This window comes from Microcaecilia unicolor, chromosome 1, assembly GCF_901765095.1.
Source record: "Microcaecilia unicolor chromosome 1, aMicUni1.1, whole genome shotgun sequence".
Taxonomy (NCBI): domain Eukaryota; kingdom Metazoa; phylum Chordata; class Amphibia; order Gymnophiona; family Siphonopidae; genus Microcaecilia; species Microcaecilia unicolor.
Genome location: NC_044031.1, coordinates 485,453,191 through 485,480,130, shown reverse-complemented (window position 1 = coordinate 485,480,130; position 26,940 = coordinate 485,453,191). Strand labels below are relative to the sequence as shown.

The following is a 26,940-nucleotide window of genomic DNA, read 5'->3' as shown; positions in this document are numbered from 1 at the left end:
TATTTTAGGGGATTATTGAATGCTGTTCAATAATCGATGACATACAAAGTTTCCTACTTAGAGTTCAATGCCTTCTCCCATATCCTAATGACTTTTACCTGTCCTCTCAGCTCTGTTCTAATTGATTCCCTCTACAAGACCATCTCTACTTCAGGAAGCAGGTGAAAGCTTAGCTCTTCAACCAGGCCTTTAGTGGAAGGAGTAACTAACTTGTTAGTCTCACTCACACACACAAGGAGTGACACGGGCTTCTCATACTGCAGCAGGACATGTTTAACCACTCCTGCCCCATCTGAAATAATATTTAACCATCTCTCTGACCTCATTCGCAACTTTCTTTAAATCAGTCACCTTACTTTCTAACTCTTCTTGCTGTTATGTATCTATATGTTACATCTTTGCTTTACCCTTTTAAAGTGTTCTATTACTTATTGTGTTGACATTGCACGTAGTATACCATGCCATACTTTGTATTGTTATTTGAATATTTTTACTGCTGTAATTGCCTATTGCTCATGTTTGATCTATTCTTACTGTACACTGCCTTGAGTGAAATCCTTCAAAAAGACGGTAAATAAATATATCGCAAGCATGGTTTAATTTTCACAGTATTTGAGTCTCTCTCTCTCTCTCTGTCTCTCAATACTTTATTTTAGCCCACTATATATATATGAACATTCCTGTCATTTCCTCTTTTTCTTTCTTTCCATCACCAAGTGCCTTTTTGAGTGTCTTGAGTTTCTTTGTAGAGTTTGTATTGCAGGCAGTGTTCCATTACACAAGCCCTTCCTTGAACTGTTTCCATTCTCTAATGTCCTTGCAAAGCTATAATCTCCAGAATGGAACATAATTCTTGTCCTCATTGATAAGTGGCTAGTGAAGTTTATACCCCAGATACACAGTTTTACCCCTCGCAATGAAATACAGATTTTCTCTTTGTGAAACTATGGCCGAGGTCCTTCAGTCAATTTGTTGCAGAATGCTGCATTGCTTTTCTTTTATAGTATTTCTCCACCTTTGCCCACAATCAAAATTGAATCGATTTAGGTTTACAATTACCTGACTTCTTGCTCTCACCTTAGAGTAGTTGGCCTATATCTGCTCCTTTCTAGTCTCTATGAACCTCCCTTTGTGCCACAGAACAGTTGACTAGAGGGTTGCAGTTGGAACATTTTTGTGCAATTTTATTTTGGGTACACTCCATTGGGTTCCATGGACTTATGTACATTTTTTTTTGTGTAGGTATTTCAAGTACTTCCTTCTCTGTTTAATTGGTTTGTGCTCATTTTACAATGTTTTGTGCCTTGGCTGTCTAACCTTCTTCTTCTATTAATGCTGAGCAAAAGAGCTTGTTGAGTACTTCTGCCCAGTGCTGTTCCTTCTTGCTGCCTCCATGATCTTTCCGTCTAAGCTATTGCATTTAGATGGGTAGAACAAACATGGCTGGGTAAGTGAATAGAAGCAGTTTCTATAGAATAACATGAAGTACAGAGTGAGAAGAGCTGAGAACAGAAAGAGGACCTGCATTAATTGAGGAGCTGGTAGTGAATCACTCACTCCAGGAGTTTTGAGATAAAGGTTTGGATTTGTCTTGCACCTTTTTTAGTTGTAGCTCAAGGACCAGGGGGCTGTGTCTGAAGAAATGAAACGGTATGACATCAACATAATGCAGTTTGTTATTTTGGCAGGGTGTAAGTCCAAAGAGTCACAAAAAATGTCCTAAAGATCCAGAAAGGTTTGCCTGCTTTGCACTGTTTGCAAAATTTGGAAAGGAGGTAAGAATATTTTTAAGAGTCATTCCTCTGTTTCTAATTGTTTTGTATCCCATTCATCATACAAACTATTTTACATATTTTACAAGTGTGGGAGTGCTTTCTGGTTGTCTCAGGGTTTGCTGGGGGTCTTAAGCTACATGTACTCTCTTTTTTTTGGAGCACTGGGTTGAAGTCATAAAGGACCTACTTAAAAGAAAAATAAATGGATTGAGCTTTAATGTGTTAGATTATGGCCCTTAAAATTAATGTCTTGAAAATTAGTTATATACTAAAGTGAAGAGAATATAAATAACTGAATAGGGTGAGATATACTTTGGCTGTTTTTACAACCACTAGCAGCATGTTCCAAGATTCTGTGAACACCACCTGTCTGAATCATGTAGAATTTTTAGTTCACTGTTGATGTCTGTTGCCTGCCACAAAAGTGATCAGTTTAGTTTGAACTTATATTCTTCTTTGTCAGTGTCTAATGATCTGTATAAACTAATTCTGATCCTTTAATCTGATACATAAATCAAGTTAGAAAATCTGGAAGGGACCAGAGAATAACAGTATACTCCCCAGGTGTGCCGTGGGAGTTTGGGAATCATTAAGACACTGCCTGATTTTTTTTTCTTTGTTTGCAGCTGCATATTTTTTCCCTCATGCTGCATGTCTCCCTCCCTCTTCCCCGAGAGCGAGTCAACAGCTCTCCTGACACTCCCCCTCTGTTCGAACACCTCTCCCGTGGCACTTCAAACCTTTGTTCAACATCAATCAACTCATGCTGTCTGCAGCTGACACTGGACCTTTGCACATCCCGCTGTCTGCTGATGCAATTTCCTGTTTACGCAGAGACCGGGATGTGCAGATGAACAGTTCCAGCACATGTTGATCGCTGCTGCAGCAAAGAGAAATGTTTGAAGCACCGTGGGCATGGGAAGAAGCAGGAGAGGTGTTTGGACCCACAGGGGGCATCAGGAGAGCTGCTGACTTGCACTCAGGGCGGAGGGAGCAAGGAGACAGGTTAGAAGCACCACTTGGCTAGGCGGGGGTGGGATAGCTGCTGGATTTGTGGGGGGAGGGCAGGAGAGATGCTAGACTGGCAGAGGAAGGGGGCAAAAGAAAATCTGGACCTGCAGGGGAGGAGGAGATGATGATGAACCATGGGGTGGGGGGGGCTGGGAGGGGATATGCCAAGCTACTCAGAGGGGTTGTGATTAACTACCAGGGGACAACTGGGCAGAGAGGGGGAGATGCAAAACTTCCCAGGGGAACCCAGAGAGAGAGGAGGAGATGAGATGTGGTATGTGGGAGATGGAGGGAAGAGGGGAGGTATGGAGGGTAGAGAGAAAGAAGAAGCTGGACATGGGGAGGGATAGGGACACAGAAGGGAGATAGTGGGCATGGAGGAGCATAAGGATAGGGGCAGAGAGGGTCAATGCTGGATAGGGAGAGGGTGGAACACAGAGGGCCAATGCTGAACTTGGGGGAGGGGTGGTTAGGGAAAGGAGTCTATGGTCAGGGAAGGGGTGATGTTAGACACGGGGGGATAGGGACACAGAGGAATGATGCTGAAAAAGGGAGGGGTAGGGATACAAAATGGAGATGTTGGGCAGGGGAAGTGAGATGCTGAACATGGTGGCAGGATAGGGACAGGGACACAGAGGGAAGATGGATAATGGATATAGAAGAAAAGGGGGGGGGGAGACAGGCTGCACATATAGGGAAGGGATAATGAGATTCTGAACATGGGGGGGGGGGTAGGACAGGGACATAGTTGGATAATGGATATGGAAGAAGAGAGAGGAGACAGGCTGCACATATGGGGATGGGGAGATGGGAAACAGGCTGCACATAAAGGGAAGAGAGGAGCGAGGCTGCAAAGATAGGGAAGAGAAAAGGGGAGATAAGAAAAATTTGAGAAGGAGGCAGAGAAATTTTAGAAATGTGAACGTGAAAGATCAGTGCCAAACTGACATAGGGCAGGAGGTAAGAGAAGAAATTGCAAATGGAAAGAAGGCCCTGGAAACAGAGTTAAGAGCACAGATGGAGGAAAGCAGAACCAAAGCTGGGTAATGATTGGAATATTAAAATCACCAGACTACAAAGGTAGAAAAAATGATTTTATTTTCAGTTTAGTGATCAAATTATGTTGTTGTTAGAATTTGTATGTGTCGGTTTTATTTTGTATTGTACAGGATGCCATTCATGTCTTTGTTTCTCTGGTGTTGCACAGCATGCAGAGTCCTGTATCTCTGCTTTTAATTTGTGTCTGCATGTTTTTTTGCATTTCCCTATTTTGTATCAGGTGAGAGTCATGTTCTGTATTTGCAGCGGAGTTAAATGATTCTGCTGGCATATGGTGTGTCTATGCAGGAGTCTGTAGCAGTCAACCTTTTTTCAGTTTCCCAATAACTGGTATATTGATGCTGTAATCTATTTCAGTAGTATATTTAAATGAAATAACTACTTCTGAAGGTTACAGGAATGGGTGGGGATGGGTTATATTACAGTGATGTGCCTCAACAATGTTTGCACCTGTTTTCCGTGACTGTATTTAGTTGCAGCCATTTACGCCAGTGAAAACCTGGTGTAAATGCTGATGCCTATATCAGTGTTTCCCAAGTCTGGTCCTGGAGTACCCCTTGTCAGTCAGGTTTTCAGGATATCCACAATGAATATGCATGAACTTGATTTGCATACACTGCCTCCATTATATGCAAATCTTCATATATATTCATTGTGGATATCCTGAAAACCTGACTGGCAAGGGGTACTCCGGGACCAGACCTGGGAAACACTGGCCTAATTACGCGCGTAATGGGCATGTTCTATAATGATGCATGTTAATTCTGGGAACGCACAAGACCCGCCTATGCCCATCCCATGGCCATGCCCCTTTTCAGATTAATGTCTTAGAATTTATGCTAATGACTTTATAAAATACACTTAGTCATTTGTGCATGTAAATTCTAATTTATTCATTTATGGCATTTCTATCCCATGTAGCCCAAGTGGAACTCAGAAATAAATTAGAGTTATAATTAAAGAATTCATCATAAAAAATATTATGTAGGAAGTGATAGGGGCAAATTCAGTGGGGTGTCAGGAAGAAGTGAAATATAAGGAACTAAATAATATTTGGCACCGAGTTCTAACATTGTTGAAGATTGAGCTAATTACAAAATAACCCATAATCACTAGTATATCTAACTTGTTTAGGAAGAGAATTCCAGATTTTGGTGCATTGATACAAAACAATCCACAATGCTAACTTTTTTTTTAAGATACATTTCTGCAACTGCAGCAATGTAAAATGAGATATTCTCTGGATAACACGGAAGCCTTGCATGGTGGTAAATCAATGAGTTCATATAGGACAGTGACATACCAAATAAAATTTGATGAACCAGTGCACATAGCTTGAATGAAATTCTCTTTATAGGTAACCAGTGTAGATTATGAAAATGTGGGGTAACTTTAGCAAAGCTCTGTGATTTACAAATTAGACAAGCAGCCGTATTTTGAACAGTTTGTAGCTTTTTAAGAAGGCCACATTTAATTGCAGTATAGATGGAATTGCAATAGTCGATTTTTGTTAGAACAAGAAGGTACGGAATACTGATCTTGTGAAAAATGATCGCAGTCTCCTTAGTTTCCTAAGCATATTGAAGGAACTAGAGACGAAGTTTGAGACTTGACTTTCTAAGGATAAAAACTGATCAATTATAACCCTTAAGATTTTCATTGAGGATACAAGAGGATAGTTTATTATCAGTTGTAAAATCTTTGAGAATAATCGGTTGATAAGGATTTGTTATTAATAAAAATGTAGTCTTCTCGGTATTAAGTTTCAGTTTAAAATTTGAAGCCCAGGATTCAGTTAATATGATACCTAATCTGATTTTGTTAATGATATCATAAAGAGTTTTGGAAAATGGGATGTAAATAGTGATATCAGCATAAATAAAAGTTGAAAGACCATTGCTCTCAAGTAGATTATTAAGGTGAATCATCATGATGTTAAATAAGATGGGAGATGAGGGAGAACCCTTAAGTACTCTACAACTAGAAAGCCAGGATGAAGAAAGAGTGCCTGTTTAACTTGATTGGTTCTCAGGATTTTTTAAAATCTAGATCATATCATGGACAGCACCACAAATACCATAATGGTCAAGCATATTTAATAGAACATTGTGGTACAGTATGAAATGCGCTAGACATATTGGAGTACTATTGTGCTGGGACCGCTGCTTTTTAACATATTTATAAATGACCTAGAAATGGGAGTAACTAGTGAGGTAATTAAATTTGCTGATGACATAAAGTTATTCAAAGTTGTTAAATTGTGGGAGGATTGTGAAAAATTACAAGAGGACCTTATGAGACTGGGCGTCTAAATGGCAGATGACATTTAATGTGAGCAAGTGCAAAGTGATGCATGTGGGAAAGAGGAACCCGAATTATAGCTACGTCATGCAAGGTTCCACGTTAGGAGTCACAGACCAAGAAAGGGATCTAGGTGTCGTCGTTGATGATACGTTTAAACCTTCTGCTCAGTATGCTGCTGCGGCTAAGAAAGCAAATAGAATGTTAGGTATTATTAGGCAAGGAATGGAAAACAAAAATGAGGATGTTATAATGCTTTTGTATCGCTCCATGGTGCGACCGCACCTTGAATATTGTGTTCAGTTCTGGTCGCCGCATCTCAAAAAAGATATAGTGGAGTTAGAAAAGGTGCAGAGAAGGGCGATGAAAATGATAAAGGGGATGGGATGACTTCCCTATGAGGAAAGGCTAAAGCAGCTAGGGCTCTTCAGCTTAGAGAAAAGGCGGCTGAGGGGAGATATGCTAGAGGTCTATAAAACAATGAATAGAGTTGAACGGGTAGATGTGAAATGTCTGCTTACGCTTTCCAAAAATACTAGGACTAGGGGCATGCGATGAAGCTACAATGTAGTAAATTTAAAACGAATCGGAGAAAATGTTTCTTCACTCAACATGTAATTAAACTCTAGAATTCGTTGCCAGAGAATGTGGTAAAGGCGGTTAGCTTAGCGGAGTTTTAAAAAGGTTTGGACGACTTCCTAAAGGAAAAGTCCATAGACCATTATTAAATGGACTTGGGGGGAAATCCACTATTTCTGGGATAAGTAGTATAAAATGTTTTGTACTTTTTTGGGATCTTGCCGGGTATTTGTGACCTGGATTGGCCACTGTTGGAAACAGGATGCTGGGTGTATGGCAATACTTATGTACTTATGTAATTTTATTACCAGTACTGAGCTCCCATCTGAAGCTGGCTAAGAGAGTAGTAAGGAAACTACAAACTGCCCAAAACATGGCTGCCCAACTTACAAATAGATCGCTGTGTTAAAGTATCTACTCTTTAAGGATCTACATTGGTTACCTATCAATGAGAGAATTTCATTTAAGCTCTGTGTTCTTGTTCCTCGGATTCTTTATGGTATCTTACCATCTTATATGATCTCATTATCACCACAAAATGCAACCTCATCATCTACAGAATATCTCCTATTATATTTCCCAAGTTGTAAAAGCTTAACCTACAAAACTATCCTTAATGCTAATTTTTCCTATCAAAGTACCAAACTCTGGGACTCATTACCCAAGTATTTCAGACTGTCAATTATATGTCATTATTGTACGCCACATTGAGCCTGCCCATGAGCGGGAATATTGTGGGATATAAATGTCATAAATAAATAAATAAATATGTCATTTAGAAATTTACTTAAAGCCCACTTCTTTAGATCTGTGTTCAGCTAATATGAAATTTTATTTTATTATTTTTTAATAGTTGTATTCTTGTATTAATATTGTCTTGTAATGCTTCTTCTTAATGTGTTACGTAAGCTGCATTGAAACTGAGCTTTCTTGGGAAAATGCGGAGTAGAAATGTCATCATAATAAATATTGGCAGCATTAGGAAATGCTTTGTGTACAGTTGCAAAATGTTGATGTATGTTACCAGTTGAACAGTGCTGTATGTTCTAGTTCTTTTAAAGAAAAATTCAATTTATTTATTCACACAGACGAGCATAATTCCATATTAGTTGTTCCATCAAAGGAACCCTAGCTCACCGAATCTGCCCTGTTTTTCCTGTCACTGTAGGACCCTACCTGATTTAATGTCATCTCTCCTCCTCTGTACTTTGTATCTGTCCCAGTTCTATCACTCTTATAATTGCAAAGGAACCATGAAAGTGGAAAGAACACCAAAGTCCCATGTGGAAGATGCAGTCAGACAAAAAGTGGGAACAGGATGATGATGACTTGACATGGTACCTTATTTCAGCACATTCGTGCCTGCTTCAGGAGTCTTAATGAAAACATTCAACAATTGCAGATATTTTTGTTGATGTATCTTTAAAACATAAGCATAGCTGGTCTTTATAAAGAGCTGATTAAAAGAGATATGTTGCTTATGGATGCCATTGAAGTGCTCTTTCAATCCACTAGCAGTCTTTATAAAGACCAGCTATGCTCATATTTTAAAGATACATCAATGAAAATATCTGTGATTGTTGAATATTTTCATTAATACCCTTGAAGCAGGCACGAATGTGCCAAAACATGGTACTGTGTCATCATCAAATAACATTTTTTAAACTACATATCGAGAGTCCTTGGTCTGTTTTGATCCTTTTACTCTTATAATTGCTCCATCTCTTCTGTTTATGGGCTTTCAGGCATCCATCTTTTTAGTTAAATTTCTTGTATTTTTTTTGTGCAAGAAAAGCAAGTTGAAGAATACAGGACAGTCTCAATTATCTGACCTTTTCTAATCCGACCATCCGACATTTTCCAACAGACCCCCTCCTCCCCCACGGTGACATCTTTGCATTGCCATTAAGAAGTGCACAGGTTCTCTTATTGTTTTCCGGCTTCACACGCTGCTGGTTAGTGTTAATAAACAACACTGTATTTTAAGTACGGACACCCTATGCCTGTTCTGAATGTAACATATAGTAACATAGTAGATAACGGCAGAAAAAGACCTGCATGGTCCATCCAGTCTGCCCAACAAGATAAACTCATATGTGTATACCTTACCTTGATTTGTACCTGCCTTTTTCAGGGCACAGACCGTACAAGTCTGCCCAGCAGTATTTCCCGCCTCCCAACCACCACCCGCCTCCCATCACCGGCTCTGGCACAGACCGTATAAGTCTGCCCTCCACTATCCTCGCCTCCCAACCCAACCACCAACCTCTCTTCCCCCTCCTGCCCCCTCAATGCATAAAGTATGTTGTCCGTGCATTTTTTAAAGGGTTACTATTGTATTCCATATTACCGACTTTTCACATATCTGACAATCGCTCGGTTCTGTTTACGTCGGATAATTGAGACTGTACTGAACTGGTTTTACTGGGTCTTGAAGAGTTTAGGTAGATAATAACAGAGGGGTCTTAACTCTTGTCCATGATTTCTTCTCAGTCATAATAGAGCATTAACCAGAAGATCACATTTTCTTGCTTAACTATCATACAGTTTGATATTGCCTACAGTAATTTTCCATGTTTTTACTGTACATTATATAGTACTGTAATTGTATTTGCATTGCAGGTGTCTGCAAAAATGAAACAATATAAAGATGAACTGTTGGCATCCTGTTTGATTTTTATACTGTCCTTACCTCATGATATCATTATGCTTGACATCAAGGCTTACATTCCAGCACTGCAGGTTAGTGTGCATCTACTATTAACAGAAACATACTGTAGCTCTCTATTACATTAGGTTGGAATATTTTCTTGAAAAGGTGTCAATTTGACCTTATTAAATTAGAGATCTTATCTGTTGTATTGAATAAAATGCCTGTGTGTTCTAAAATGCATATTTTTTTCTACTAAGTATAGTTATACTATACAGTATTTTGTGTTCAGTGTGATTATGGTACACTTACAGCATTTTGTTTGAGAGGGCTAGCCCACAGTGCTAGAGAGTAAAGATGTAGCTCACAGCTGATATTTCTCCAGACAGCTAATGAAGAGCAAGAGTTCATATATACCATATACTTGAATATTAACTGACAATTTTTGTTAAAAAATAAAAATAAAAAATGCATCTCTGTTTATATTCAAGCCTGCCTTCTCTTCCTCCCCTGTGATGTCCGGCATTCCTCCTGTTTGCTGCTCCTCCCGAGTTGGCCGATGCTAACATGAAAAGGATCGGGGTTGGCCGCTGTGGGACTTTAAGCATCTGTGCATGCTCAAGGCTTGATGGCTCCTGCCCCCTCAAACAGGAAGTTTGAAAGGGCAGGAACCAGCAGGCCTTGAGCATGTGCAGATGTTCAGGGCCATGCTCAAGGCCTCACACCCAGCCGACACCAATCATTTTTGTGTCCACGCCAGCCGATCTGGGAGAGGAAAGTAAAGAAAAAAAACAGACTACTGGAGAGGGAAATAAGAGGAGGAGTGCCCAACACCATGGGGGAGGGGGGAAGGAGAAAGGGGAGGCATGCCTGAATATAAAGCTTTCGTTTATATTTGAGTTTACATTTCCCCCCTCCCCCCCCCCCACACACACATGCTTTCTAGGGGAAAAATCTTAATGTATATTTGGATGGGATTATATTCGAGTATATGCAGTATTTTGAAAATGTCTATTTCGAGAATGGCTATTTGATAGTCGTTTTTGTGCTCTGTGCATCTATCTTTTAGGACCATATTTGAAATAAAAACATCCAAGGAAAAACACACAAAAACATACCATTGGGATGTATAGGGGGGGTCAGCATTTTTAGTAAACTGTCCACACAGACATCCCAGCAGAGCATTGAAGCACCCTAGGGGGCAGTGCAGTGGACTTCACAAAAAAGGCCTCAGGTACACATCTCGCTGTTACCCCCTTATATTGTAGTATGGTGAGCCCTCCAAAACCCACCAAAAACCTACTGTACCTAACTGTACACCACTACAATAGCATTTATGCTTGTAGGTGTCACCTATGTATAGGTACAGTAGGTTTTTGGTGGACTCATACTTTCTACTAGAAGTGTACTAGTTAAGAGTGGGATATGGGTCCAAGTCCCCTTCTCTACAGTCTACTGCACCAACCACTAGGCTACTCTAGGGTCATGCTTGCTGCTCTAATAGGAGTGGCCATAACATCTGATAGAGGCTGGTATTTACTCTTTCTTTCAATCAATATGGAGATATCTTTGGTGGTGGAAGGGAGTCATTAATCACTAGGGAAGCTAAGAAGGTTTATGCCTTAATCCCTTCAGTGTTCATTTACCTTTTGGTCACTTAGTTGTGATTGAAACAGGTCCAGCCCAAAAGTCTTAATTTTGGCCCTAGACATTTTCATTTTGTTCCATTATTGCAGAAAAATGTCTGTCTTTTGGTGCTGCCCATGTCCTGCCCAAAACACTTTCCCAACGTTCTCCCTTGAAATTTGCACAAACTGTGGAGCAAAACGTCTAAAATCAGGGTGTCAAATTGCAACTTGTACGTTTTTGAGAGAGTAACGTCCTACTGCCACCTTATGACATTTTTTGGACATTCATTTGTTTTGAAAATGAGCCCCAAAGTGTATCATGTGCACTGTAGTTGAAAGGGAGACTGGCAATAACCTTGACTATGCACTTCAAAACAGATCCACAGCAAAGCTGTAATAAAAATATGCAGAAATGGCCAGTTAATCAGCTAGCCACCCATCTAGCTAAATGTAATTTGTTCTTTATTATGCAGACTGCTTTTAAATTGGGCCTGAGCTATTCCCCACTGGCTGATGCTGGCCTTGATGCCTTAGAAGATTGGTCAGCTTACATTCCCCAGTACGTAATACAGCCTCACTATAGTGAGATACTGCCTTACTTGGATGGTTACTTGAAAACTGCATCATCGGCAGGTAAATAATTTGAAGAAATCATATGTAATGTGGATTATACAATGAAAGAATTTAGCTTCAGATATGTAGATTAACTAGTGCACTAACAAACTTGCCAAGGACAAGATCTATTTACCTAGGCCCCAAATCAGCCCACAGGGGTCTGTTCTAAACCCAGATATTCAGTGCTGGTCTGTTTCCGGTGAATAGCATTGAATATTCGGTTTAACTTTGGCCGGTCTGATTTTAACCGGCCATGCTGATATTCAGCACTGGCTGCTTAAAGTGAGACCGGCCAAAGTTATTCCACCTATTGTGGCCGCCAAACTTAGCCACTCTCATTTTAAAAATCAGTGGATAGCTGGTTATATCCCTTGATATAACTGGCATCTTTAAGCCGCTAAGCAGCGATATTCAGTGCCAGATAGCCAGATATCCAGCACTGAATATTGCTGGATAACTGCTTAAGTGCAGTTTTAGTGCCTATTTTCATTTGAATATCAGGTGGCTAGTTTTTTGATAGATCCAAAATGATGCTGCTAAAATAAATGTTTATTTAATGTGGTACCTGAATTTTGTTAGCATTAGTGAAGTAGATTATATTCCTGAAAAAGCAGGCTTGTCAGTGGAAGTAAACAGGGTTACTTCATATTTTTAATGACTATCTTCATTTAGTGGTGAAAAATGTTTCCTCTACTCTTTTTGACATTGGTCCACTTGCAAGTGCAGATGGGATGTTATTTTTTGCTTAAATATGTTAACACCATTGCAGTGTTAGTTGTTTCTGTGGTGAATGATTATTTGTAACTGTCCACTGTTGTTCAAGGTATTAGGTCAAAGTACTTAAGTAAAAGTAAGGTAATGTTTTAATACTTAAGTAAAAATACAGAGAAGAACATGTAAAACATGTACTTAAGTGAAAGCAAAATAGTTACTGCCTAATATAATACCTTTTTGATTAAAAGTAAAACTATTTCAATTACAACAAATGCAACTATTTTTAATGTTCTTAACCCAACAACGTTATTGCTCTACAGTTCAATCCACGTTTGCTTTTAGTAAAACAATTTTGAAAATAGCTGTCATCAGGGGCGTAGCTACTATGGGGCCACGGGGGCCTAGGCCCTCGTAGATTTGGCCCTGGACCCCCCTGCATCGACCCTCTCGACCTCCCACTTCCCGCCGCCAACCCTCCCTTGCAGCCATCGCATATCTTTGCTGGCGGGGGTCCCCAACCCCTGCCAGCCGAAGTTCTCTCCTCGGCCGCGCGGTGTTGCTTGCTGAATGATCTGATCAAGTTTCTGTGCATGCGTCTGACGTCCTGCACGTGCAGGATGTCAGACGCATGCACAGAAACTTGATCATTCAGCAAGCAACGCCGCACGGCCGAGGAGAGAACTTTGGCTGGCGGGGGTTGGGGTCCCCTGCCAGCAAAGGTTCGCGGCGGGAAGGGGGGGTCGAGAGGGTTGCGGCGGGGGTCAGCAATGCTTCGCAGCCAAGAAGAGGACTTCGGCTGGCGGGGGTTGGGGTCCCCCGCCAGGAGAGGGTTGGCGGCGGGAAGGGGGGGGGGTGAAAGTTGGCGGGGGGGGGGGGGGGCTAAAATGTGCCCCCTCACCTCAGGCTCTGGACCCCCCTCTCCTGTCGAAGTCTGGCTACGCCCCTGGCTGTCACTGAGGCAGGTGTGGTTGTGAGTTATTAAAACAGCACGGCAAAAAAGATGTTTAACAGCTGCACTGGCGAGAAGTGGAGTGCCCAGTCTGATAAAGTTCTTTAAGGTCAGACCAGGCTGCAGTACTGCTGATGTTTTCTGATTGGTTTAGTCTGCAGGTATTGATCAAGGGAATCTGAAACACTTCCTTATAGCAAAGAATGCTTCATTATCATTGTCATTATTTGCATTAGAAGTAGTGCATCTTCATCTTCATTATCTTTATGATGTCCGTTTTACAGAGAAGATTTCAAAAAGTTGTTTTAACAATTTTTTGTCTGATGACAAACTTCAAATGAATGTATTTGAGGACTGTTGTAGGATTGTCATATGTGTGCGAACTGTTCAAGTTTCTTAAAGCCAGACAAGGAGACTTTCTGTCTGAAGAGTCTCTCAATCCAGTAGATAATCACCCTAACGTCAAATTTTCCATGTGATGATCAGTAGTCTGTTGTAGATATGTCTGTTCACCAAGAATTTCAGATTCATTCTCATCTCCTCTAGAGATGTGCACAGGGACATGATCTGGTTCCTATCCTCACCTGACCCCACTCAGTTCTATTCTGTCCCCACCCTATCCCCATCATATTGATACTGTCCCCCTCAGCATCCCCACAGTTTTGTTTCCCATCACCATACCCAACCACATTTAAAAGATCTTGTAAAGTCGAGCAAAGCATAAAATGCATCCTATATCTTAAAATTTAGCTTAAAATAATATGCATGACTTTGTTAAATATGCATGAAAAACATAGTTGTTAACATGGAGTGTGAGAAACAATCATTTCGAATTATGTAAAAATGATATACCATCTAGAGAGCCAGAGTTCAATTCCATTTTATGTTCCTCAGTTGTTCGTCCTGAAACTGAAAAGAGCATTCTGATGACATGCTGGTGACAGGAGTTTCGAGCAGGGAGCAGGCAACATGTTAGTTTTGGCCACATAAGGGACCTCTGTTACCAGTAGGTAGTAAGAGACAGAATTCCTTGTCTGCCCCTTGGCAGACTGGATGAACCACATAAGTCTCTTATCTGCTGTCATCTATTATCCTATGTTACAATGTATATATCCATTTCGATCACAGAAGCTGTTTCCTGGCTTTTGAATAACTCAAAAACAAAAAAAATATCCTTTGAGCCTTCTCATTTGATGCTTTGTTGGTGGTTTGACAATTGGCTGCAGCTTGATCTGCTTTCAGTGTTCACAGTCTGTCTGACACTGTTTCATCCTTCTTTTTAACAGTTTTGTAAGCGATATTGCTGAAGATCAACTTCAGTTTTTGATGTCAGGAGTCCATGAGAGAGTATGAGTTTGAGATTATGACCTGCGAAACCTATCCAGACCTCATCTCAAAATGCTGCTTTCATTAGCTGCATTATCAGTCACACAGATGAGACTAGCTCGATGGAGATTATACTCTTCCAAAACGCTTGAAACAAATCAACATCTATTCTCATCAGTTTCAGTGGTCTCCCTCGTTGCCAAAATTACTGAACAGAGGAGCTCCTCCTTTTTTTAAGTTGATGTGTTGGTGTTAAGTTTATGAGTCAAGATATACATGAGGACATGATCTAGCCCCCCATCCCCTCCCATCCCTATTCATTTCTATCCCCTCCTTTCCCTGTGGTAGTAGTGACTTTTTTGTCCCTATTCCTATGGATTTCTGCAGGTTTCCTGTTGTCTGTATCCCTGTACACACCTTTTAATCTCCACTTCATAGTGACTCAACTTATCACTGTTCTGTTTAGCTGGAGACCAGTAATTAGTTCAAAAGCACTGTTCTGATAGGCTGTATTCCCTGAACAGCAAAATTTAAGATAACATGAGCCACTGTTGAGTGACAAGGTTTGCATTAGCAAAGTCCTTTGTTTTTTTGCTGCTTCATTTGGTTTACCGAGGAATCACCATTGTCATCTCAACTTCTGTTTTTACTTTTATGTTCAAGTATTTTTATTGACGTTTCATAAAAAGAAGAGCATCTAATATGTTACAAACAACGAACAACAACTACTACAGGATGCTATCCAAATCAAGAATCCTCTATAAGTACAGAGCTATCTCTTAACACCAGGCATGCAGATTATTCAACAGGAAAAACACCAAGTAGTTGCAAGAACTATACATCATAACATCAACTTTATCAGAATGAAAATCCCCTCCCTCCCTCTCTACCCTTACCCCTAAACACCATATAAACCCGCTCCTTAAAACCAAAAGCATAATATCAACCTGTCAACATAGGCATGAAGTGCCCAACCAACATTCCCACCCTTATAGCCCCCCCCCCTCCCTATTCCCTGCTCCTCCAGCATAAGATCACCAAAGCAGTTCCCAAGGGCTTGGACTCTGATAGCCCCCTGAGAGCTTCAAATCCCTAAAGGTGAATAATAAACCCTCCTCCCCCTATTTCCCCCGCCCCACCTAAATACAAATATACTGGCTATAGGGGCTATAAATGAGTGCTTGATCCAACCACCCAGACAGTTATTGATTAACCAACAAGCTACGCCCCCTAGGACTAAGTAGATAAGTAGACCAAATTTGTGTAAAAATCATTTTACGCTTGTGGGAACCCCTCGCCTCTCTGGCCTCCCAAGTAGCCAAAAGATGCACCTGGTTTCTCCAGTGCCAGAAAGCCAGGGGCTCCGAAAAGGTCCAATATTGCAAACCACATTTCTGGGCTACTGACTTAATTTTTGACTTAGAAGACTGGGATACCAGGGCAAGGGAGAAAAAGCTTTAGGCTTATCAAGTAAGAATTGATCCATTGTCCCTTGAATTGTACTTCCCAGTAGTCTGACCAAGAAATGCTGTACTTATACACCCAGAAATTCTGAATACAGGGACATGACCAAATAGCATGATAGAGTGAGTGGGGGTTATGACCACATTTAGAGCAAGCTGAATTCCTATGCCCCCCCCCCAATGTGTGCCAGCTGAGCTTTGGTTATATAAGCCCGCAAAACTACACGATAACCACACTCAAGTATTCTCTCATCTGTCGTAAATGCCGGGATACACCTCAGTGTAGCTGCCACATCCCAAGTCACCAAAGAGACCTTTGCATCCTCTGCCTACCTGCCCTTCAAGTATGCATAGTCTCTACGAGGTTCCCGTTTTACCAGCGATTTATGAAGTCCCGATATGGAAAGCTGCTCATCAAGAATCTCCTGAAAAAAAAAGCGTGAACAAGTGCCCCTAAATGGTACCTCAAAGAGGATCTATCCAATGATGCTGTGTAATGTTTAACTTGCGCATAGGCGAAACTATTCTTTCAAGAGGATCCCACTCTTGCTCGTATACTGTCAAACGAACCAGATCGCCCCCTTCATTCAATAGGTGCTCTAATTTTGTGACTCCTTGTCTTTCCTAAGCGAGAAATATAGGGCTGTCCGACCCTGCTGTAAAAGCGAGATTGTCTGTAATAGGTAATTGATCAGAAACATGTGGGCTCCCCTCCCCCCCCCCCCCCCCCCCCCCAGTTTCCGTGCCAACATCCGCCAAGCCTCAAAGTTTTAAGCAACACACTGCTCCTCAGATGCCCAGGTATCTGACTTGACGTGAGATGCAGCAATGAAAAAAAATTCTGGGGAGCAAAATACATTTGTTCTAATATTACAGGCGTGTACGTCTGAGAATGTTCTAATCAGTCTCCCAAGTAATGGAGAAGACATGCCTGGTTATATGTGTAGGTTAGGGAAAGCCCAATCCACCCTGGTTCCAACTCTCCATCATTACAGCCTGACTAAATTTTGGCTTTTTGCTGGACTTCTGTTTTTACTTTTTGCTTCTAACTGCAAGCATCAGATGTAAGCATCATGAAAGGCTACAGAGGAAATTGGAGGGTCATGGGATAGGAGGAAATGTCCTATTGTGGGTTAAAAAATGGTTAAAGGACCAAATAATGCCTCATAAAATTAAGTAAAAACTGGTTAAAGGATAGGAAACAGAGAGTGGGGTTAAATGGGCAGTATTCACAATGGAGAAGGGTAGTTAGTGGGGTTCCTCAGGGGTCTGTGCTAGGACCGCTGCTTTTTAATATATTTCTAAATGATTTAGAGATGGGAGTAACTAGCGAGGTAATTAAATTTGCTGATGACACAAAGTTATTCAAAGTCGTTAACTCGCGACAGGATTGTGAAAAATTACAAGAGGACCGTACGAGACTGGGAGACTGGGCGGCTAAATGGCAGATGACGTTTAATGTGAGCAAGTGCAAGGAAAGCGAATAGAATGTTGAGTATTATTAGGAAAGGTATGGAAAACAGGTGAGAGGATGTTATAATGCCGTTGTATCGCTCCATGGTGCGACTGCACCTTGAGTATTGTGTTCAATTCTGGTCGCCGCATCTCAAGAAAGATATAGTAGAACTGGAAAAGGTGCAGCGAAGGGCGACTAAAATGATAGCGGGGATGGGACGACTTCCCTATGAAGAAAGACTAAGGAGGCTAGGGCTATACAGCTTGGAGAAGAGATGGCTGAGGGGAGACATGATAGAGGTATATAAAATAATGAGTGGAGTGGAACAGGTGGATGTGAAGCGTCTGTTCACGCTTTCCAAAAATACTAGGACTAGGGGGCATGCGATGAAACTACAGTGTAGTAAATTTAAAACAAATCGGAGAAAATGTTTCTTCACCCAACGTGTAATTAAACTCTGGAATTCGTTGCCGGAGAAAGGGGTGAAGGCGGTTAGCTTAGCAGAGTTTAAAAAGGGGTTGGACGGATTCCTAAAGGACAAGTCCATAAACCGCTACTAAACGGACTTGGAAAAATCCAAAATTCCAGGAATAACATGTATAGAATGTTTGTACGTTTGGGAAGCTTGCCAGGTACCCTTGGCCTGGATTGGCCGCTGTCGTGGACAGGATGCTGGGCTCGATGGACCCTTGGTCTTTTCCCAGTATGGCATTACTTATGTACTTATGTAACTAAACAAAAGTAGTAAAAATTGGTAAAATTATTACTTCAGCAAAAGTAACAAAATGTTTCCTGTACTTCACAAGTAAGTGAGAAAAGTTTTACTTATGCACATTAATTAGTTACTTAATTACTGTACAACACTACCATACTAGTGCTGCTAAACTAAGTGAATATAACAGGCACTCTGGACGCTAGTTCCAGACAAATATGTACATAAGCTTTTTTCTATTGGACCTTTTGAAGATTATCGCAACCTATAGCGACTCCCATTTTCTGAAGAATTAATGTGCCTCAATGGTGAAATTAGTGTATTTGCCATCAAAGTCCCTACTGTCATTGCATATGCACAGTTCATTGTAAGAACTGCTTATCCTTCATTAGTTATCCTGGGCAAATGGGGCTTATTTGGTTTGGATGGCAAACTGTTATATCTAGAAGAAAGTAAATTCTGATTTTAATCTTGAGTGCCTTTTGGGTAACGTTGGATAGTAGAAGGGTTAAGGGCATAAACTCAAACTGAAAATCTCAAGTCTCAAAGGCAAGTTCTGTGTCGATATAGTCCTATGAGTCCTGCATTGAGCTGCTGCCAAGTTGTATTGATGCTTCCTTCTTCTTTGGAGCACAGCAATGCCACAATGAAGGGGGGGGGGGGGGGCTAACATTTGGGCAATAGTTTTTCCATATCACATAAGAAATAATGTTAAATCATTCTGAGTCTGATCTAGGTCCATTGAGCTCAGTATCCTGTCTCTGATGGTTGCCAGTCTGGTTCACTAATATTCAGCAGATTCCACAAAACAGAATTGATACTTCCATTTTTAGGGATAAGTAATGGCTTTCCCAAGTCTACCTGACTAATAATCACCCTGTCTAGCTTGCTTCCCTAGGGAAGAAAATTTAATCAATACAACATAGGAAACATCAGTCATTGGTTATAAACCATAGCTAGTTATAGTGTAGCGAGTGGATGCCAGGGGTAAAGCCTGCAGGAAGGAGAATATTTGCACATATGTGGCCTCTTTGTGCTGTAGTCATTGTGACAAGAGATTGCCAATGAGTATGGGCCTTCATTGCCACTACGTACCTTAAACTAAAGGATGCACATGATCTCTCAGGACCAAAGGAGTCTAAAGAAGAGAACTGAGAAAGAAAAGATGATTAAAACACCAAGGGCTTACCATCCATCTGAAGGAGTGAGATTCTTCAGATGTATCTGTGATATAAATCTAGAAAGATTAAGTGTAGTATTGTTTGCAAATGAAAATGGCATATTCTAAAAGAATATAGACAAAGTGGAGTCACTAGGAGGTGATTTTCTGAGGAATTTGGCCAGTGCTTAAAATAGTGCATAGGTTTGACAGCACAGGTACTTGTAGGGGCAGGGGAAACAATACATAGGAAGGCATGCTCAGATTTCTTCCTGCTGGTAGATCACTTGACTTTTTTCTCCTCTTGGGCTTGTGTCTCATGAAAACAGTGATTAGTATCCATACCCTGGAACTGAAGCTTTGAGTTGGTGAACTTTCAAATGTGTGACACTCCTAATGAGTGAAAATTGTCATCTTGATACTACATACACATTTAAAACAGTTTCTGGTGTGCATATATTTGTACTTCAGATAATATCATTTTGACAGTTGTTTTTGGAGTAAAATTCTTTGTGCATAGCAGTGACGTTGTATATCACTTTGTATTACTTGTTCTATGTTGACTAGATGAATATCAGAATTCTTGGGAGGTGATGCGGCTTTCTCGTGCTGCACAAAAGGGTTTTAATAGATTTCTGGTACAGCGACTGAAAAAAACAAAGACCCTTTCCTTGGTGAGTAAATTTTTTTTTTAAATCTCTATTACAACTCTCAGTACATTTGCTAATCGTACTGTTGAATTTACTGTTGAGCTGTGATTTGTTTGAATTCTGGTTGGGGTTGGAGATGAATGCTTGCATGCTCCCTTGCATATAAGGCTGGATAAAAAAAACTAGATCCTTCCATAAATGTGTTTCAAAACTACAGTATGGTAAGTAGAAATACTCATAACACAAGTTGCCATTCTGGGACAGACTGAAGGTCCACCTGTCTCTACCAGTGGCCAGTCCAGGTCACGAGTACCTGGCGAGATTCCAAAAGAGTATCAGATTTTATGCTTCTTATCCTAGAGAATAAGCAGTGGATTTTCCCAAGTTTATCTTAATAATGACTTATGGACTTTTTAAAGGAAATTATCCAAACCTTTATTTGAAGTCTTACATTAATTTGTATATCACAAAACAAGAGAGGAAACATCCAGAATAATACAGATTTTCCAACCAACAATAAGTAAAAGGTATAACTTTGAAATAACTTTGTGATAACTTGCTTCTGATTTCCGATCGTAGGGGGGAGACCTTGTTTCTTATAGCCTCTTCCCCCTCTGAAATCCTGTGACCTGAATCAACCAGACCATACCCACTCAAATCTCCATAGTACCTCCCTTTTTAAACCCTGCTAAGCTAACTGCTTTTACCACATTCTCTGGCAATGAATTCGAGAGTTTAATTATATATTGATTGAATAAATATTTTCTCCATTTTGCTTTAAATTTACTACTTATTCTTTCATATGTCCAAGCTTAAGAATAATCTTTGCAAGTTGAGATCAGTGATATCCTACTTTTATTAAATCGATATAGGAATTATCCAAAGAATATGATATACACTAAAAGCACATAAATCTCTTCCTCTATCTTACATCAATGAAGACAGAACTATGTCTAAGGTCTTGTCGATGGAATGAGATGACTGACACAAACAATTGTGAATGATTCCAGAGCCCCTACAACCTTGTGCAGCAGATTTGGCTAGCTTTTTTTTTTTAGACTGAAGTAAATAAGATCAGACAATCATTTCCCGAAGTTAAGATAATGTTATAATTCCTTCTCTGAATAATCTTAATTGCTTTCCTGGAGATAGATTGTGGGACAGCTTTGAGAAAGTGTCTCAGGAATTAATTAAACTATCTAAAAAATCATGTATTTTGGACATATGTCCTTTTTTGCTAAAGGAAGTTCCAGAAAATATTTTGTTGGCTTACTATGTTTATTAATGTAACCCTACAGTCAGGGATCCCAATAGTTCATCAGACATTATACTTACTCTCCTTCCAAAATCTACTGATGCTGATTTAATTCTACCTGAGAATTATCACACTGTAGCAAGTATTCCTTGGAAGCAAAATTACTAGAATTTTCAGTAAATTAACTGCAGGGATTTTATTGAATCATATTACATCTTGCTAAGTCCCCACCATGGATTTTTAGACCCAAACATAGCATGGAAACATTACTTCTGGTTCTCACTACAGAGAAGAGATAAATTTATCTGAGCAGGAAGCAAGAAGTTATCTACTCCAATTCGATATTTCAGCAGCTTTTGATGCTATTAACCATTCTATTCTTCTGTTCAGATTGAGTGAACTAGGTGTGGTGAATTTTGTGCTTGCCTGGCCTAAACAACTTTTGACCTCTAGATCATTTAGAGTTGGAATCTTGGTTGTGGGGGTCCCACAGGGCTCTCCGCTATCTCCTTCTCTGTTTAGCATCTATCTTAGTTCTCTGGGTGCATTTCTTAGAGATCTCGGAATCTTTGTTCTGTCATATGCAGATGACATATTTCTTCTATTCCCTGCCTCTGAAAAATTGACTGATACTTTGACCAGGTCAAAGTAATAAATTATATCTCAGTCATAGATAAATGGACTATGGATCAATTTTTGAAATTAAACAAAAAAGTAAGATCATGTGGTTTGGGGATATTAATCATATTCCAGACAGAACATTAATATTCAGGTGAAAGTTTTTAAAGATTGATAACCATTCAAGAGTTTTGGGCGTTATACTAGATTCAGAGCTGACATATGAGCAACAGACTAACATCCTCAGCAGGAAATATTTTTTCAGACTTGGACAATTGTGAGTGCTTAGATCATCTTTATATCAAAATAATTTTAGAATTAGTTCAGGTGATACTTTCGGCTCAGCTGGACTACTGTAACTCCTTGTATAATATTTCAGCTAGGCTGCAGAAACATTTGCAATTGCTGCAAAATACAGCAGCAAGATTGAAGATGGGAGAAACACTATCAAATTTACTCAGACCAAAAATCAGAGATTTTCATTGGTTGACAGTCCAACAATGTATCCGGTTCAAAACTATTTGATCTACAAATCTAAATTCGGACAGTGTTTGCGAACTGCTTGTAATATCTATTAAGGAGTGAAAACTTTCTTTTTCCAGAATTTTGCTTTTTGACATGTTGAATATCCATATTTTGCAGAGAGCTTCTTTAGAATATAAACCGCTGTGAATCCTCATGCATTGTTATGTGGTGTATAAGACACCAATAAAATAGAATAGCGAGTATTGTGGAACATAGTAGCATAGATAACTGCAGATGAACATCAAAATGGTCCCTCTAGTCTACTAAGTAAAGCATTTAGAGCTGTAACTTTCATTCCATGCAAAACTGCTGTTTTGATGTGACGCACTCTATGCTTGGTTTCAAACTTCCTGCAGTTAAGGAACCTCTGTGATTATCCCATGCCTTTAATTCCATCTTCTCTTGGATGGATAATGCCTTCATCTCTGAAGAGAACAGCGATCCAGCCAGTGTTAAAGAAGGGAGAAGTAGTTCTTACCAAATAATTTTTTTGTTTAGTCCTAACAGATCAATCCAGAGACACTTGGGTTATGTCCATCTACCAGCAGGTCGAGAGAGAGCAAGAGAGCTGTGCCCTAAAGGACCCTGTACAGCAGCCTCCTTTTCAGTATTTTCAATAACAAAGCATTAAGAAACCAACCATGGAGAGAAGAAAAATCTCCTCTCTCTGAACAGATAACTTGAACCAAACGCTTAACATGTCAAAAAGGAACAGCCAATTTCAGATCTCCAAGAGGAGCCTTATCCCTAGAATCAATACTCTTCTGATCAACCACCCTTTAGATAGGCAGACTAAAGGTGCATCTACAAACAAGAGAACCTGGAAAGCAAGTGGAGCAAAGAACATCAATACCCCTCCATGAACATGAAAAAAAGATAGACACATTCCAAAGGTGGGCCTCTGGATTGATCTGTTGGGACTAAAGGAAAGAAGATTATCGGGTAAGAACTAATTTTCCTTCCATTTCATCCAGTAGATCAATCCAGAGACTTGCAGGATATATCAAAGTAGTCCTCAAGTTGGGTGGAATATGGCAATCCCTGCAGAAAGAACTGAAGCACCGAATGCCACATTCCCCCACATCCAATCGGTAATGCTTTAGAAAGGTGTGAGAAGATGACCAAGTCACAGTGCTGCAGATTTCCTTGATGGGAATTAACTGTGATGCCCTTGTGGAATGAACCTTGAGATACAATGATGGTGGGGAAAATGGCATCCTTGAATTAAGTAGTAGCTTTCGAGGCTTGAGGACTAAAAGATAATTTCAATGCCTGAAATTGTTAGTGACTTCCAGGTATCTCAGAAGGGTTCTGCAAACATCCAGATAGCAATGCGATCGAAACTTCTCTGGATAATCTTCTTTGCAGAACGAAGGGAGAGAACTTGGCTCATTTGAGTGAAAGATGGAATCCACATTCGGCAGGAAGGATGGAACAGTCCTCGGAGAAACGCAGGAATGGGTCCTGGCACTACAGTGCTTGCAGCTCTGACACTTTGCTGGCTGAAGTAGTCACCACCAAAAAGAGCCTTCAGAATGAGATCTTTCAAGTTAAGCTAATCAAGGGCTCAAAAGGTGGCCTCTGCAGAGGACAAGGTTCAGATTCCAGGAAGGACACACTGCTCATCACAGGGGTTGCAAGCAGAAAGACTACATCCGAATGAGCTACAATTGAAGACTTTTGATGGTGGCCCTGAAAACAAGCAGGGGCTGCCACTTGGATTTTAAGGGTGCTGAAGGCCAGTCCTTTTTTGAAACCCTCCTGCAAAAAGACTAGAATGTGGGAAAGAGAGGCCTGAAATGGCTGAACACTCTTGGAAACACACCACAACTCAAAGGTTCCCCATACCCTTGCATAAGCCATTGAAGCTGTCATCTTCCTGGCCTGAATCAGCGTTGTAATGGCGGCAACCTGATATCCTTTTCGCCTCAGTCTCAACCTTTCAATAGCCAGGCTGTAAGACCAAAAGGGGACAGATTCTCCATGAAAAGTGTATCTCGATTGTCTACTTACCAGTGGCACCTGGGCCAATCTAGTGCTGTCAGAATCACTGCACCACAATGAACGGATATCCTCTTGAGGACCCTGCCTATCATTGGCCATGTGGGGGAAGATATACAGGAGAGAGTTGGCTGGCCAAGGCTGAAGAAGTGCTTCAAGTGGCTCCTTCCAGTGGCTAAATAATTTGGAAACTTTGGCATTGCTCCTCGTGGCCATCAGGTCCATAGTAGCAAGACACCTGTTCGCTGAAATCAGATGAAAGGCTTTCTTGGACAGTGCCCATTCTCCCTAATCCAATATTTTCTTGCTGGGGTAATACATTTTATGCTGCTTATCCCAGAAATAAGTAGTGGATTTTCCCCAAGTCAATTTAATAATGGTCTATGGACGTTTTCTTTAGGAAGCTGTCCAAACATTTTTAAAACCCTGCTAAGCTAACCGCTTTTACCACATTCTCTGGCAACAAATTACAGAGTTTAATTACATGTTGAGTGAAGAAAAATATTCTCCGATTTGTTTTAAATTTACTGCTTTGTAGCTTCATTGCATGTCCCCTAGTCCTAATATTATTGGGAAGAGTATAAAAACGATTCACTTCTACCCATTCCACTCCACTCATTATTTTGTAGACCTCTATCATATCTCCCATCAGCTGTCTTTTCTCCAAGTTGAAGAGCCCTAGCTGCTTCAGCCTTTCCTCATAGGAAGTCATCCCATCCCCTTTATCATTTTCGTCGCCATTCTCTGTAAATTTTCTAATTCCACTATATCTCAGTGTGCTGCTGTGGCTTGGAAAGCGAATAGAATGTTGGGTATTATTAGGAAAGGTATGGAAAACAGGTGTGAGGATGTTATAATGCCATTGTATCGCTCCATGGTGCGACCGCACCTGAGTACTGTGTTCAATTCTGGTCGCCGCATCTCAAGAAAGATATAGTAGAATTGGAAAAGGTGCAGCGAAGGGCGATTAAAATGATAGCGGGGTTGGGACAACTTCCCTATGAAGAAAGACTAAGGAGGCTAGGGCTTTTCAATTTGGAGAAGAGACGGCTTAGGGGAGACATGATAGAGGCATATAAAATAACGAGTGAAGTGGAACAGGTGGATGTGAAGTGTCTGTTCACACTTTCCAAAAATACTAGGACTAGGGGGCATGCGATGAATTTTAAAACAAATCGGAGAAACTTTTTCTTCACCCAATGCATAATTAAACTCTGGAATTCGTTGCCGGAGAATGTGGTGAAGACGGTTAGCTTGGCAGAGTTTAAAAAGGGGTTAGACGATTTCCTAAAGTTAAAATTCTGTGTTTATCAATATCCTACAATTCCTCTTTTAAACCCAATTCTTTAAGTTACCAAGCTCAGAATAAAATGTCACTTACCCACAGAGATGTCCTTTTCTCTCAGAACTTCTCAGGAGCAGCGCATAACCATCTCAGCTGTTGCTGCCATGCAAAAGTGAAAGAGAAGTACTTACAATCTGGCTCCCCAGAGATTCTTGTCAGCTTATCCCTTGTGTTTTACTGTTGCTCTGAATCCCATTTTTTTCAGTTGGACAAAGGGCAGCAAGGGTGGGGGTGGGGTGGGGACTTCCTGCCACCAAATCAAGAGGCTAACCATTGCCAAACATCCCCAGCTCAACTGAAGTTCCACAGGGATGGGTCAGAGCAGGCGCCACTAGAAACTGCATAGGTTATGACCATCCACTTGCTGAGAGAGAATACTGAAAGGAGGCTGCTGCACAGGGTCCTTTATGGCAGAGCTGTGTTCTCTTTATCTCTACCTGCTGGTAGATAGGCATAACCCGCAAGTCTCCAGATGACAAAATGGAAGTGGTCTTTGGACTTAAATGATCTGCCAAGTTCAATCTACGCGGGATGCAAAGAACAACTCACAAAGAAACTCCAGACAGCCCAGAACACAGCAGCCAGGCTGATATTCGGTAAAACACGATTCGAAAGTGCCAAACCCCTCTGAGAAAAACTGCATTGGCTCCCAATTAAAGAACGCATTACCTTCAAAATTTGCACCCTGATCCACAAAATTATCTACGGCGTAGGCCCAGGATACATGATAGACCTCATAGATCTGCCAAACAGGAACAGATCCGGATCATCTCGAACATACCTAAACCTCCACTACCCATACTGCAAAGGACTCAAATACAAAGCAACCTATGCATCCAGCTTCTCATATATAAGTACAAAACTATGGAACGCACTGCCAAAAGGAATGAAAACAAATCTACGACCATCTAAACTTCAAGAAATCACTAAAAACCTACCTGTTCAAAAGGGAATACCCTATTGATCCAACGTAGATGCCTACACTCTGCAACACAGCAAACCCAACGATCGTATTGGACACTATTTAACCTTCCCTCTCTTTGACCCCATTATGCCTGAAACAAACGGACCTTATTCGACCACAATATCACCTTGTATTTGTTTCTTTACCGGTCTTGGCAAATGCCTTATGGTACTATGTAAGCCACA

The 26,940-nt window shown here is 40.7% G+C and overlaps 1 protein-coding gene across 1 annotated transcript in view; it reads left to right on the top strand.

Moving 5' to 3' along the window:
• The window catches only part of PRKDC (protein kinase, DNA-activated, catalytic subunit), a 490,177-nt gene that overhangs the window by 93,566 nt on the left and 369,671 nt on the right, over positions 1 to 26,940 (top strand). Inside the window, exons 19-22 of the mRNA XM_030214157.1 lie at positions 1,689 to 1,775; positions 9,348 to 9,467; positions 11,477 to 11,636; positions 19,965 to 20,071. Coding sequence (XP_030070017.1) covers positions 1,689 to 1,775; positions 9,348 to 9,467; positions 11,477 to 11,636; positions 19,965 to 20,071 — 474 coding nt within the window. The remainder of the gene's footprint in view (positions 1 to 1,688; positions 1,776 to 9,347; positions 9,468 to 11,476; positions 11,637 to 19,964; positions 20,072 to 26,940) is intronic.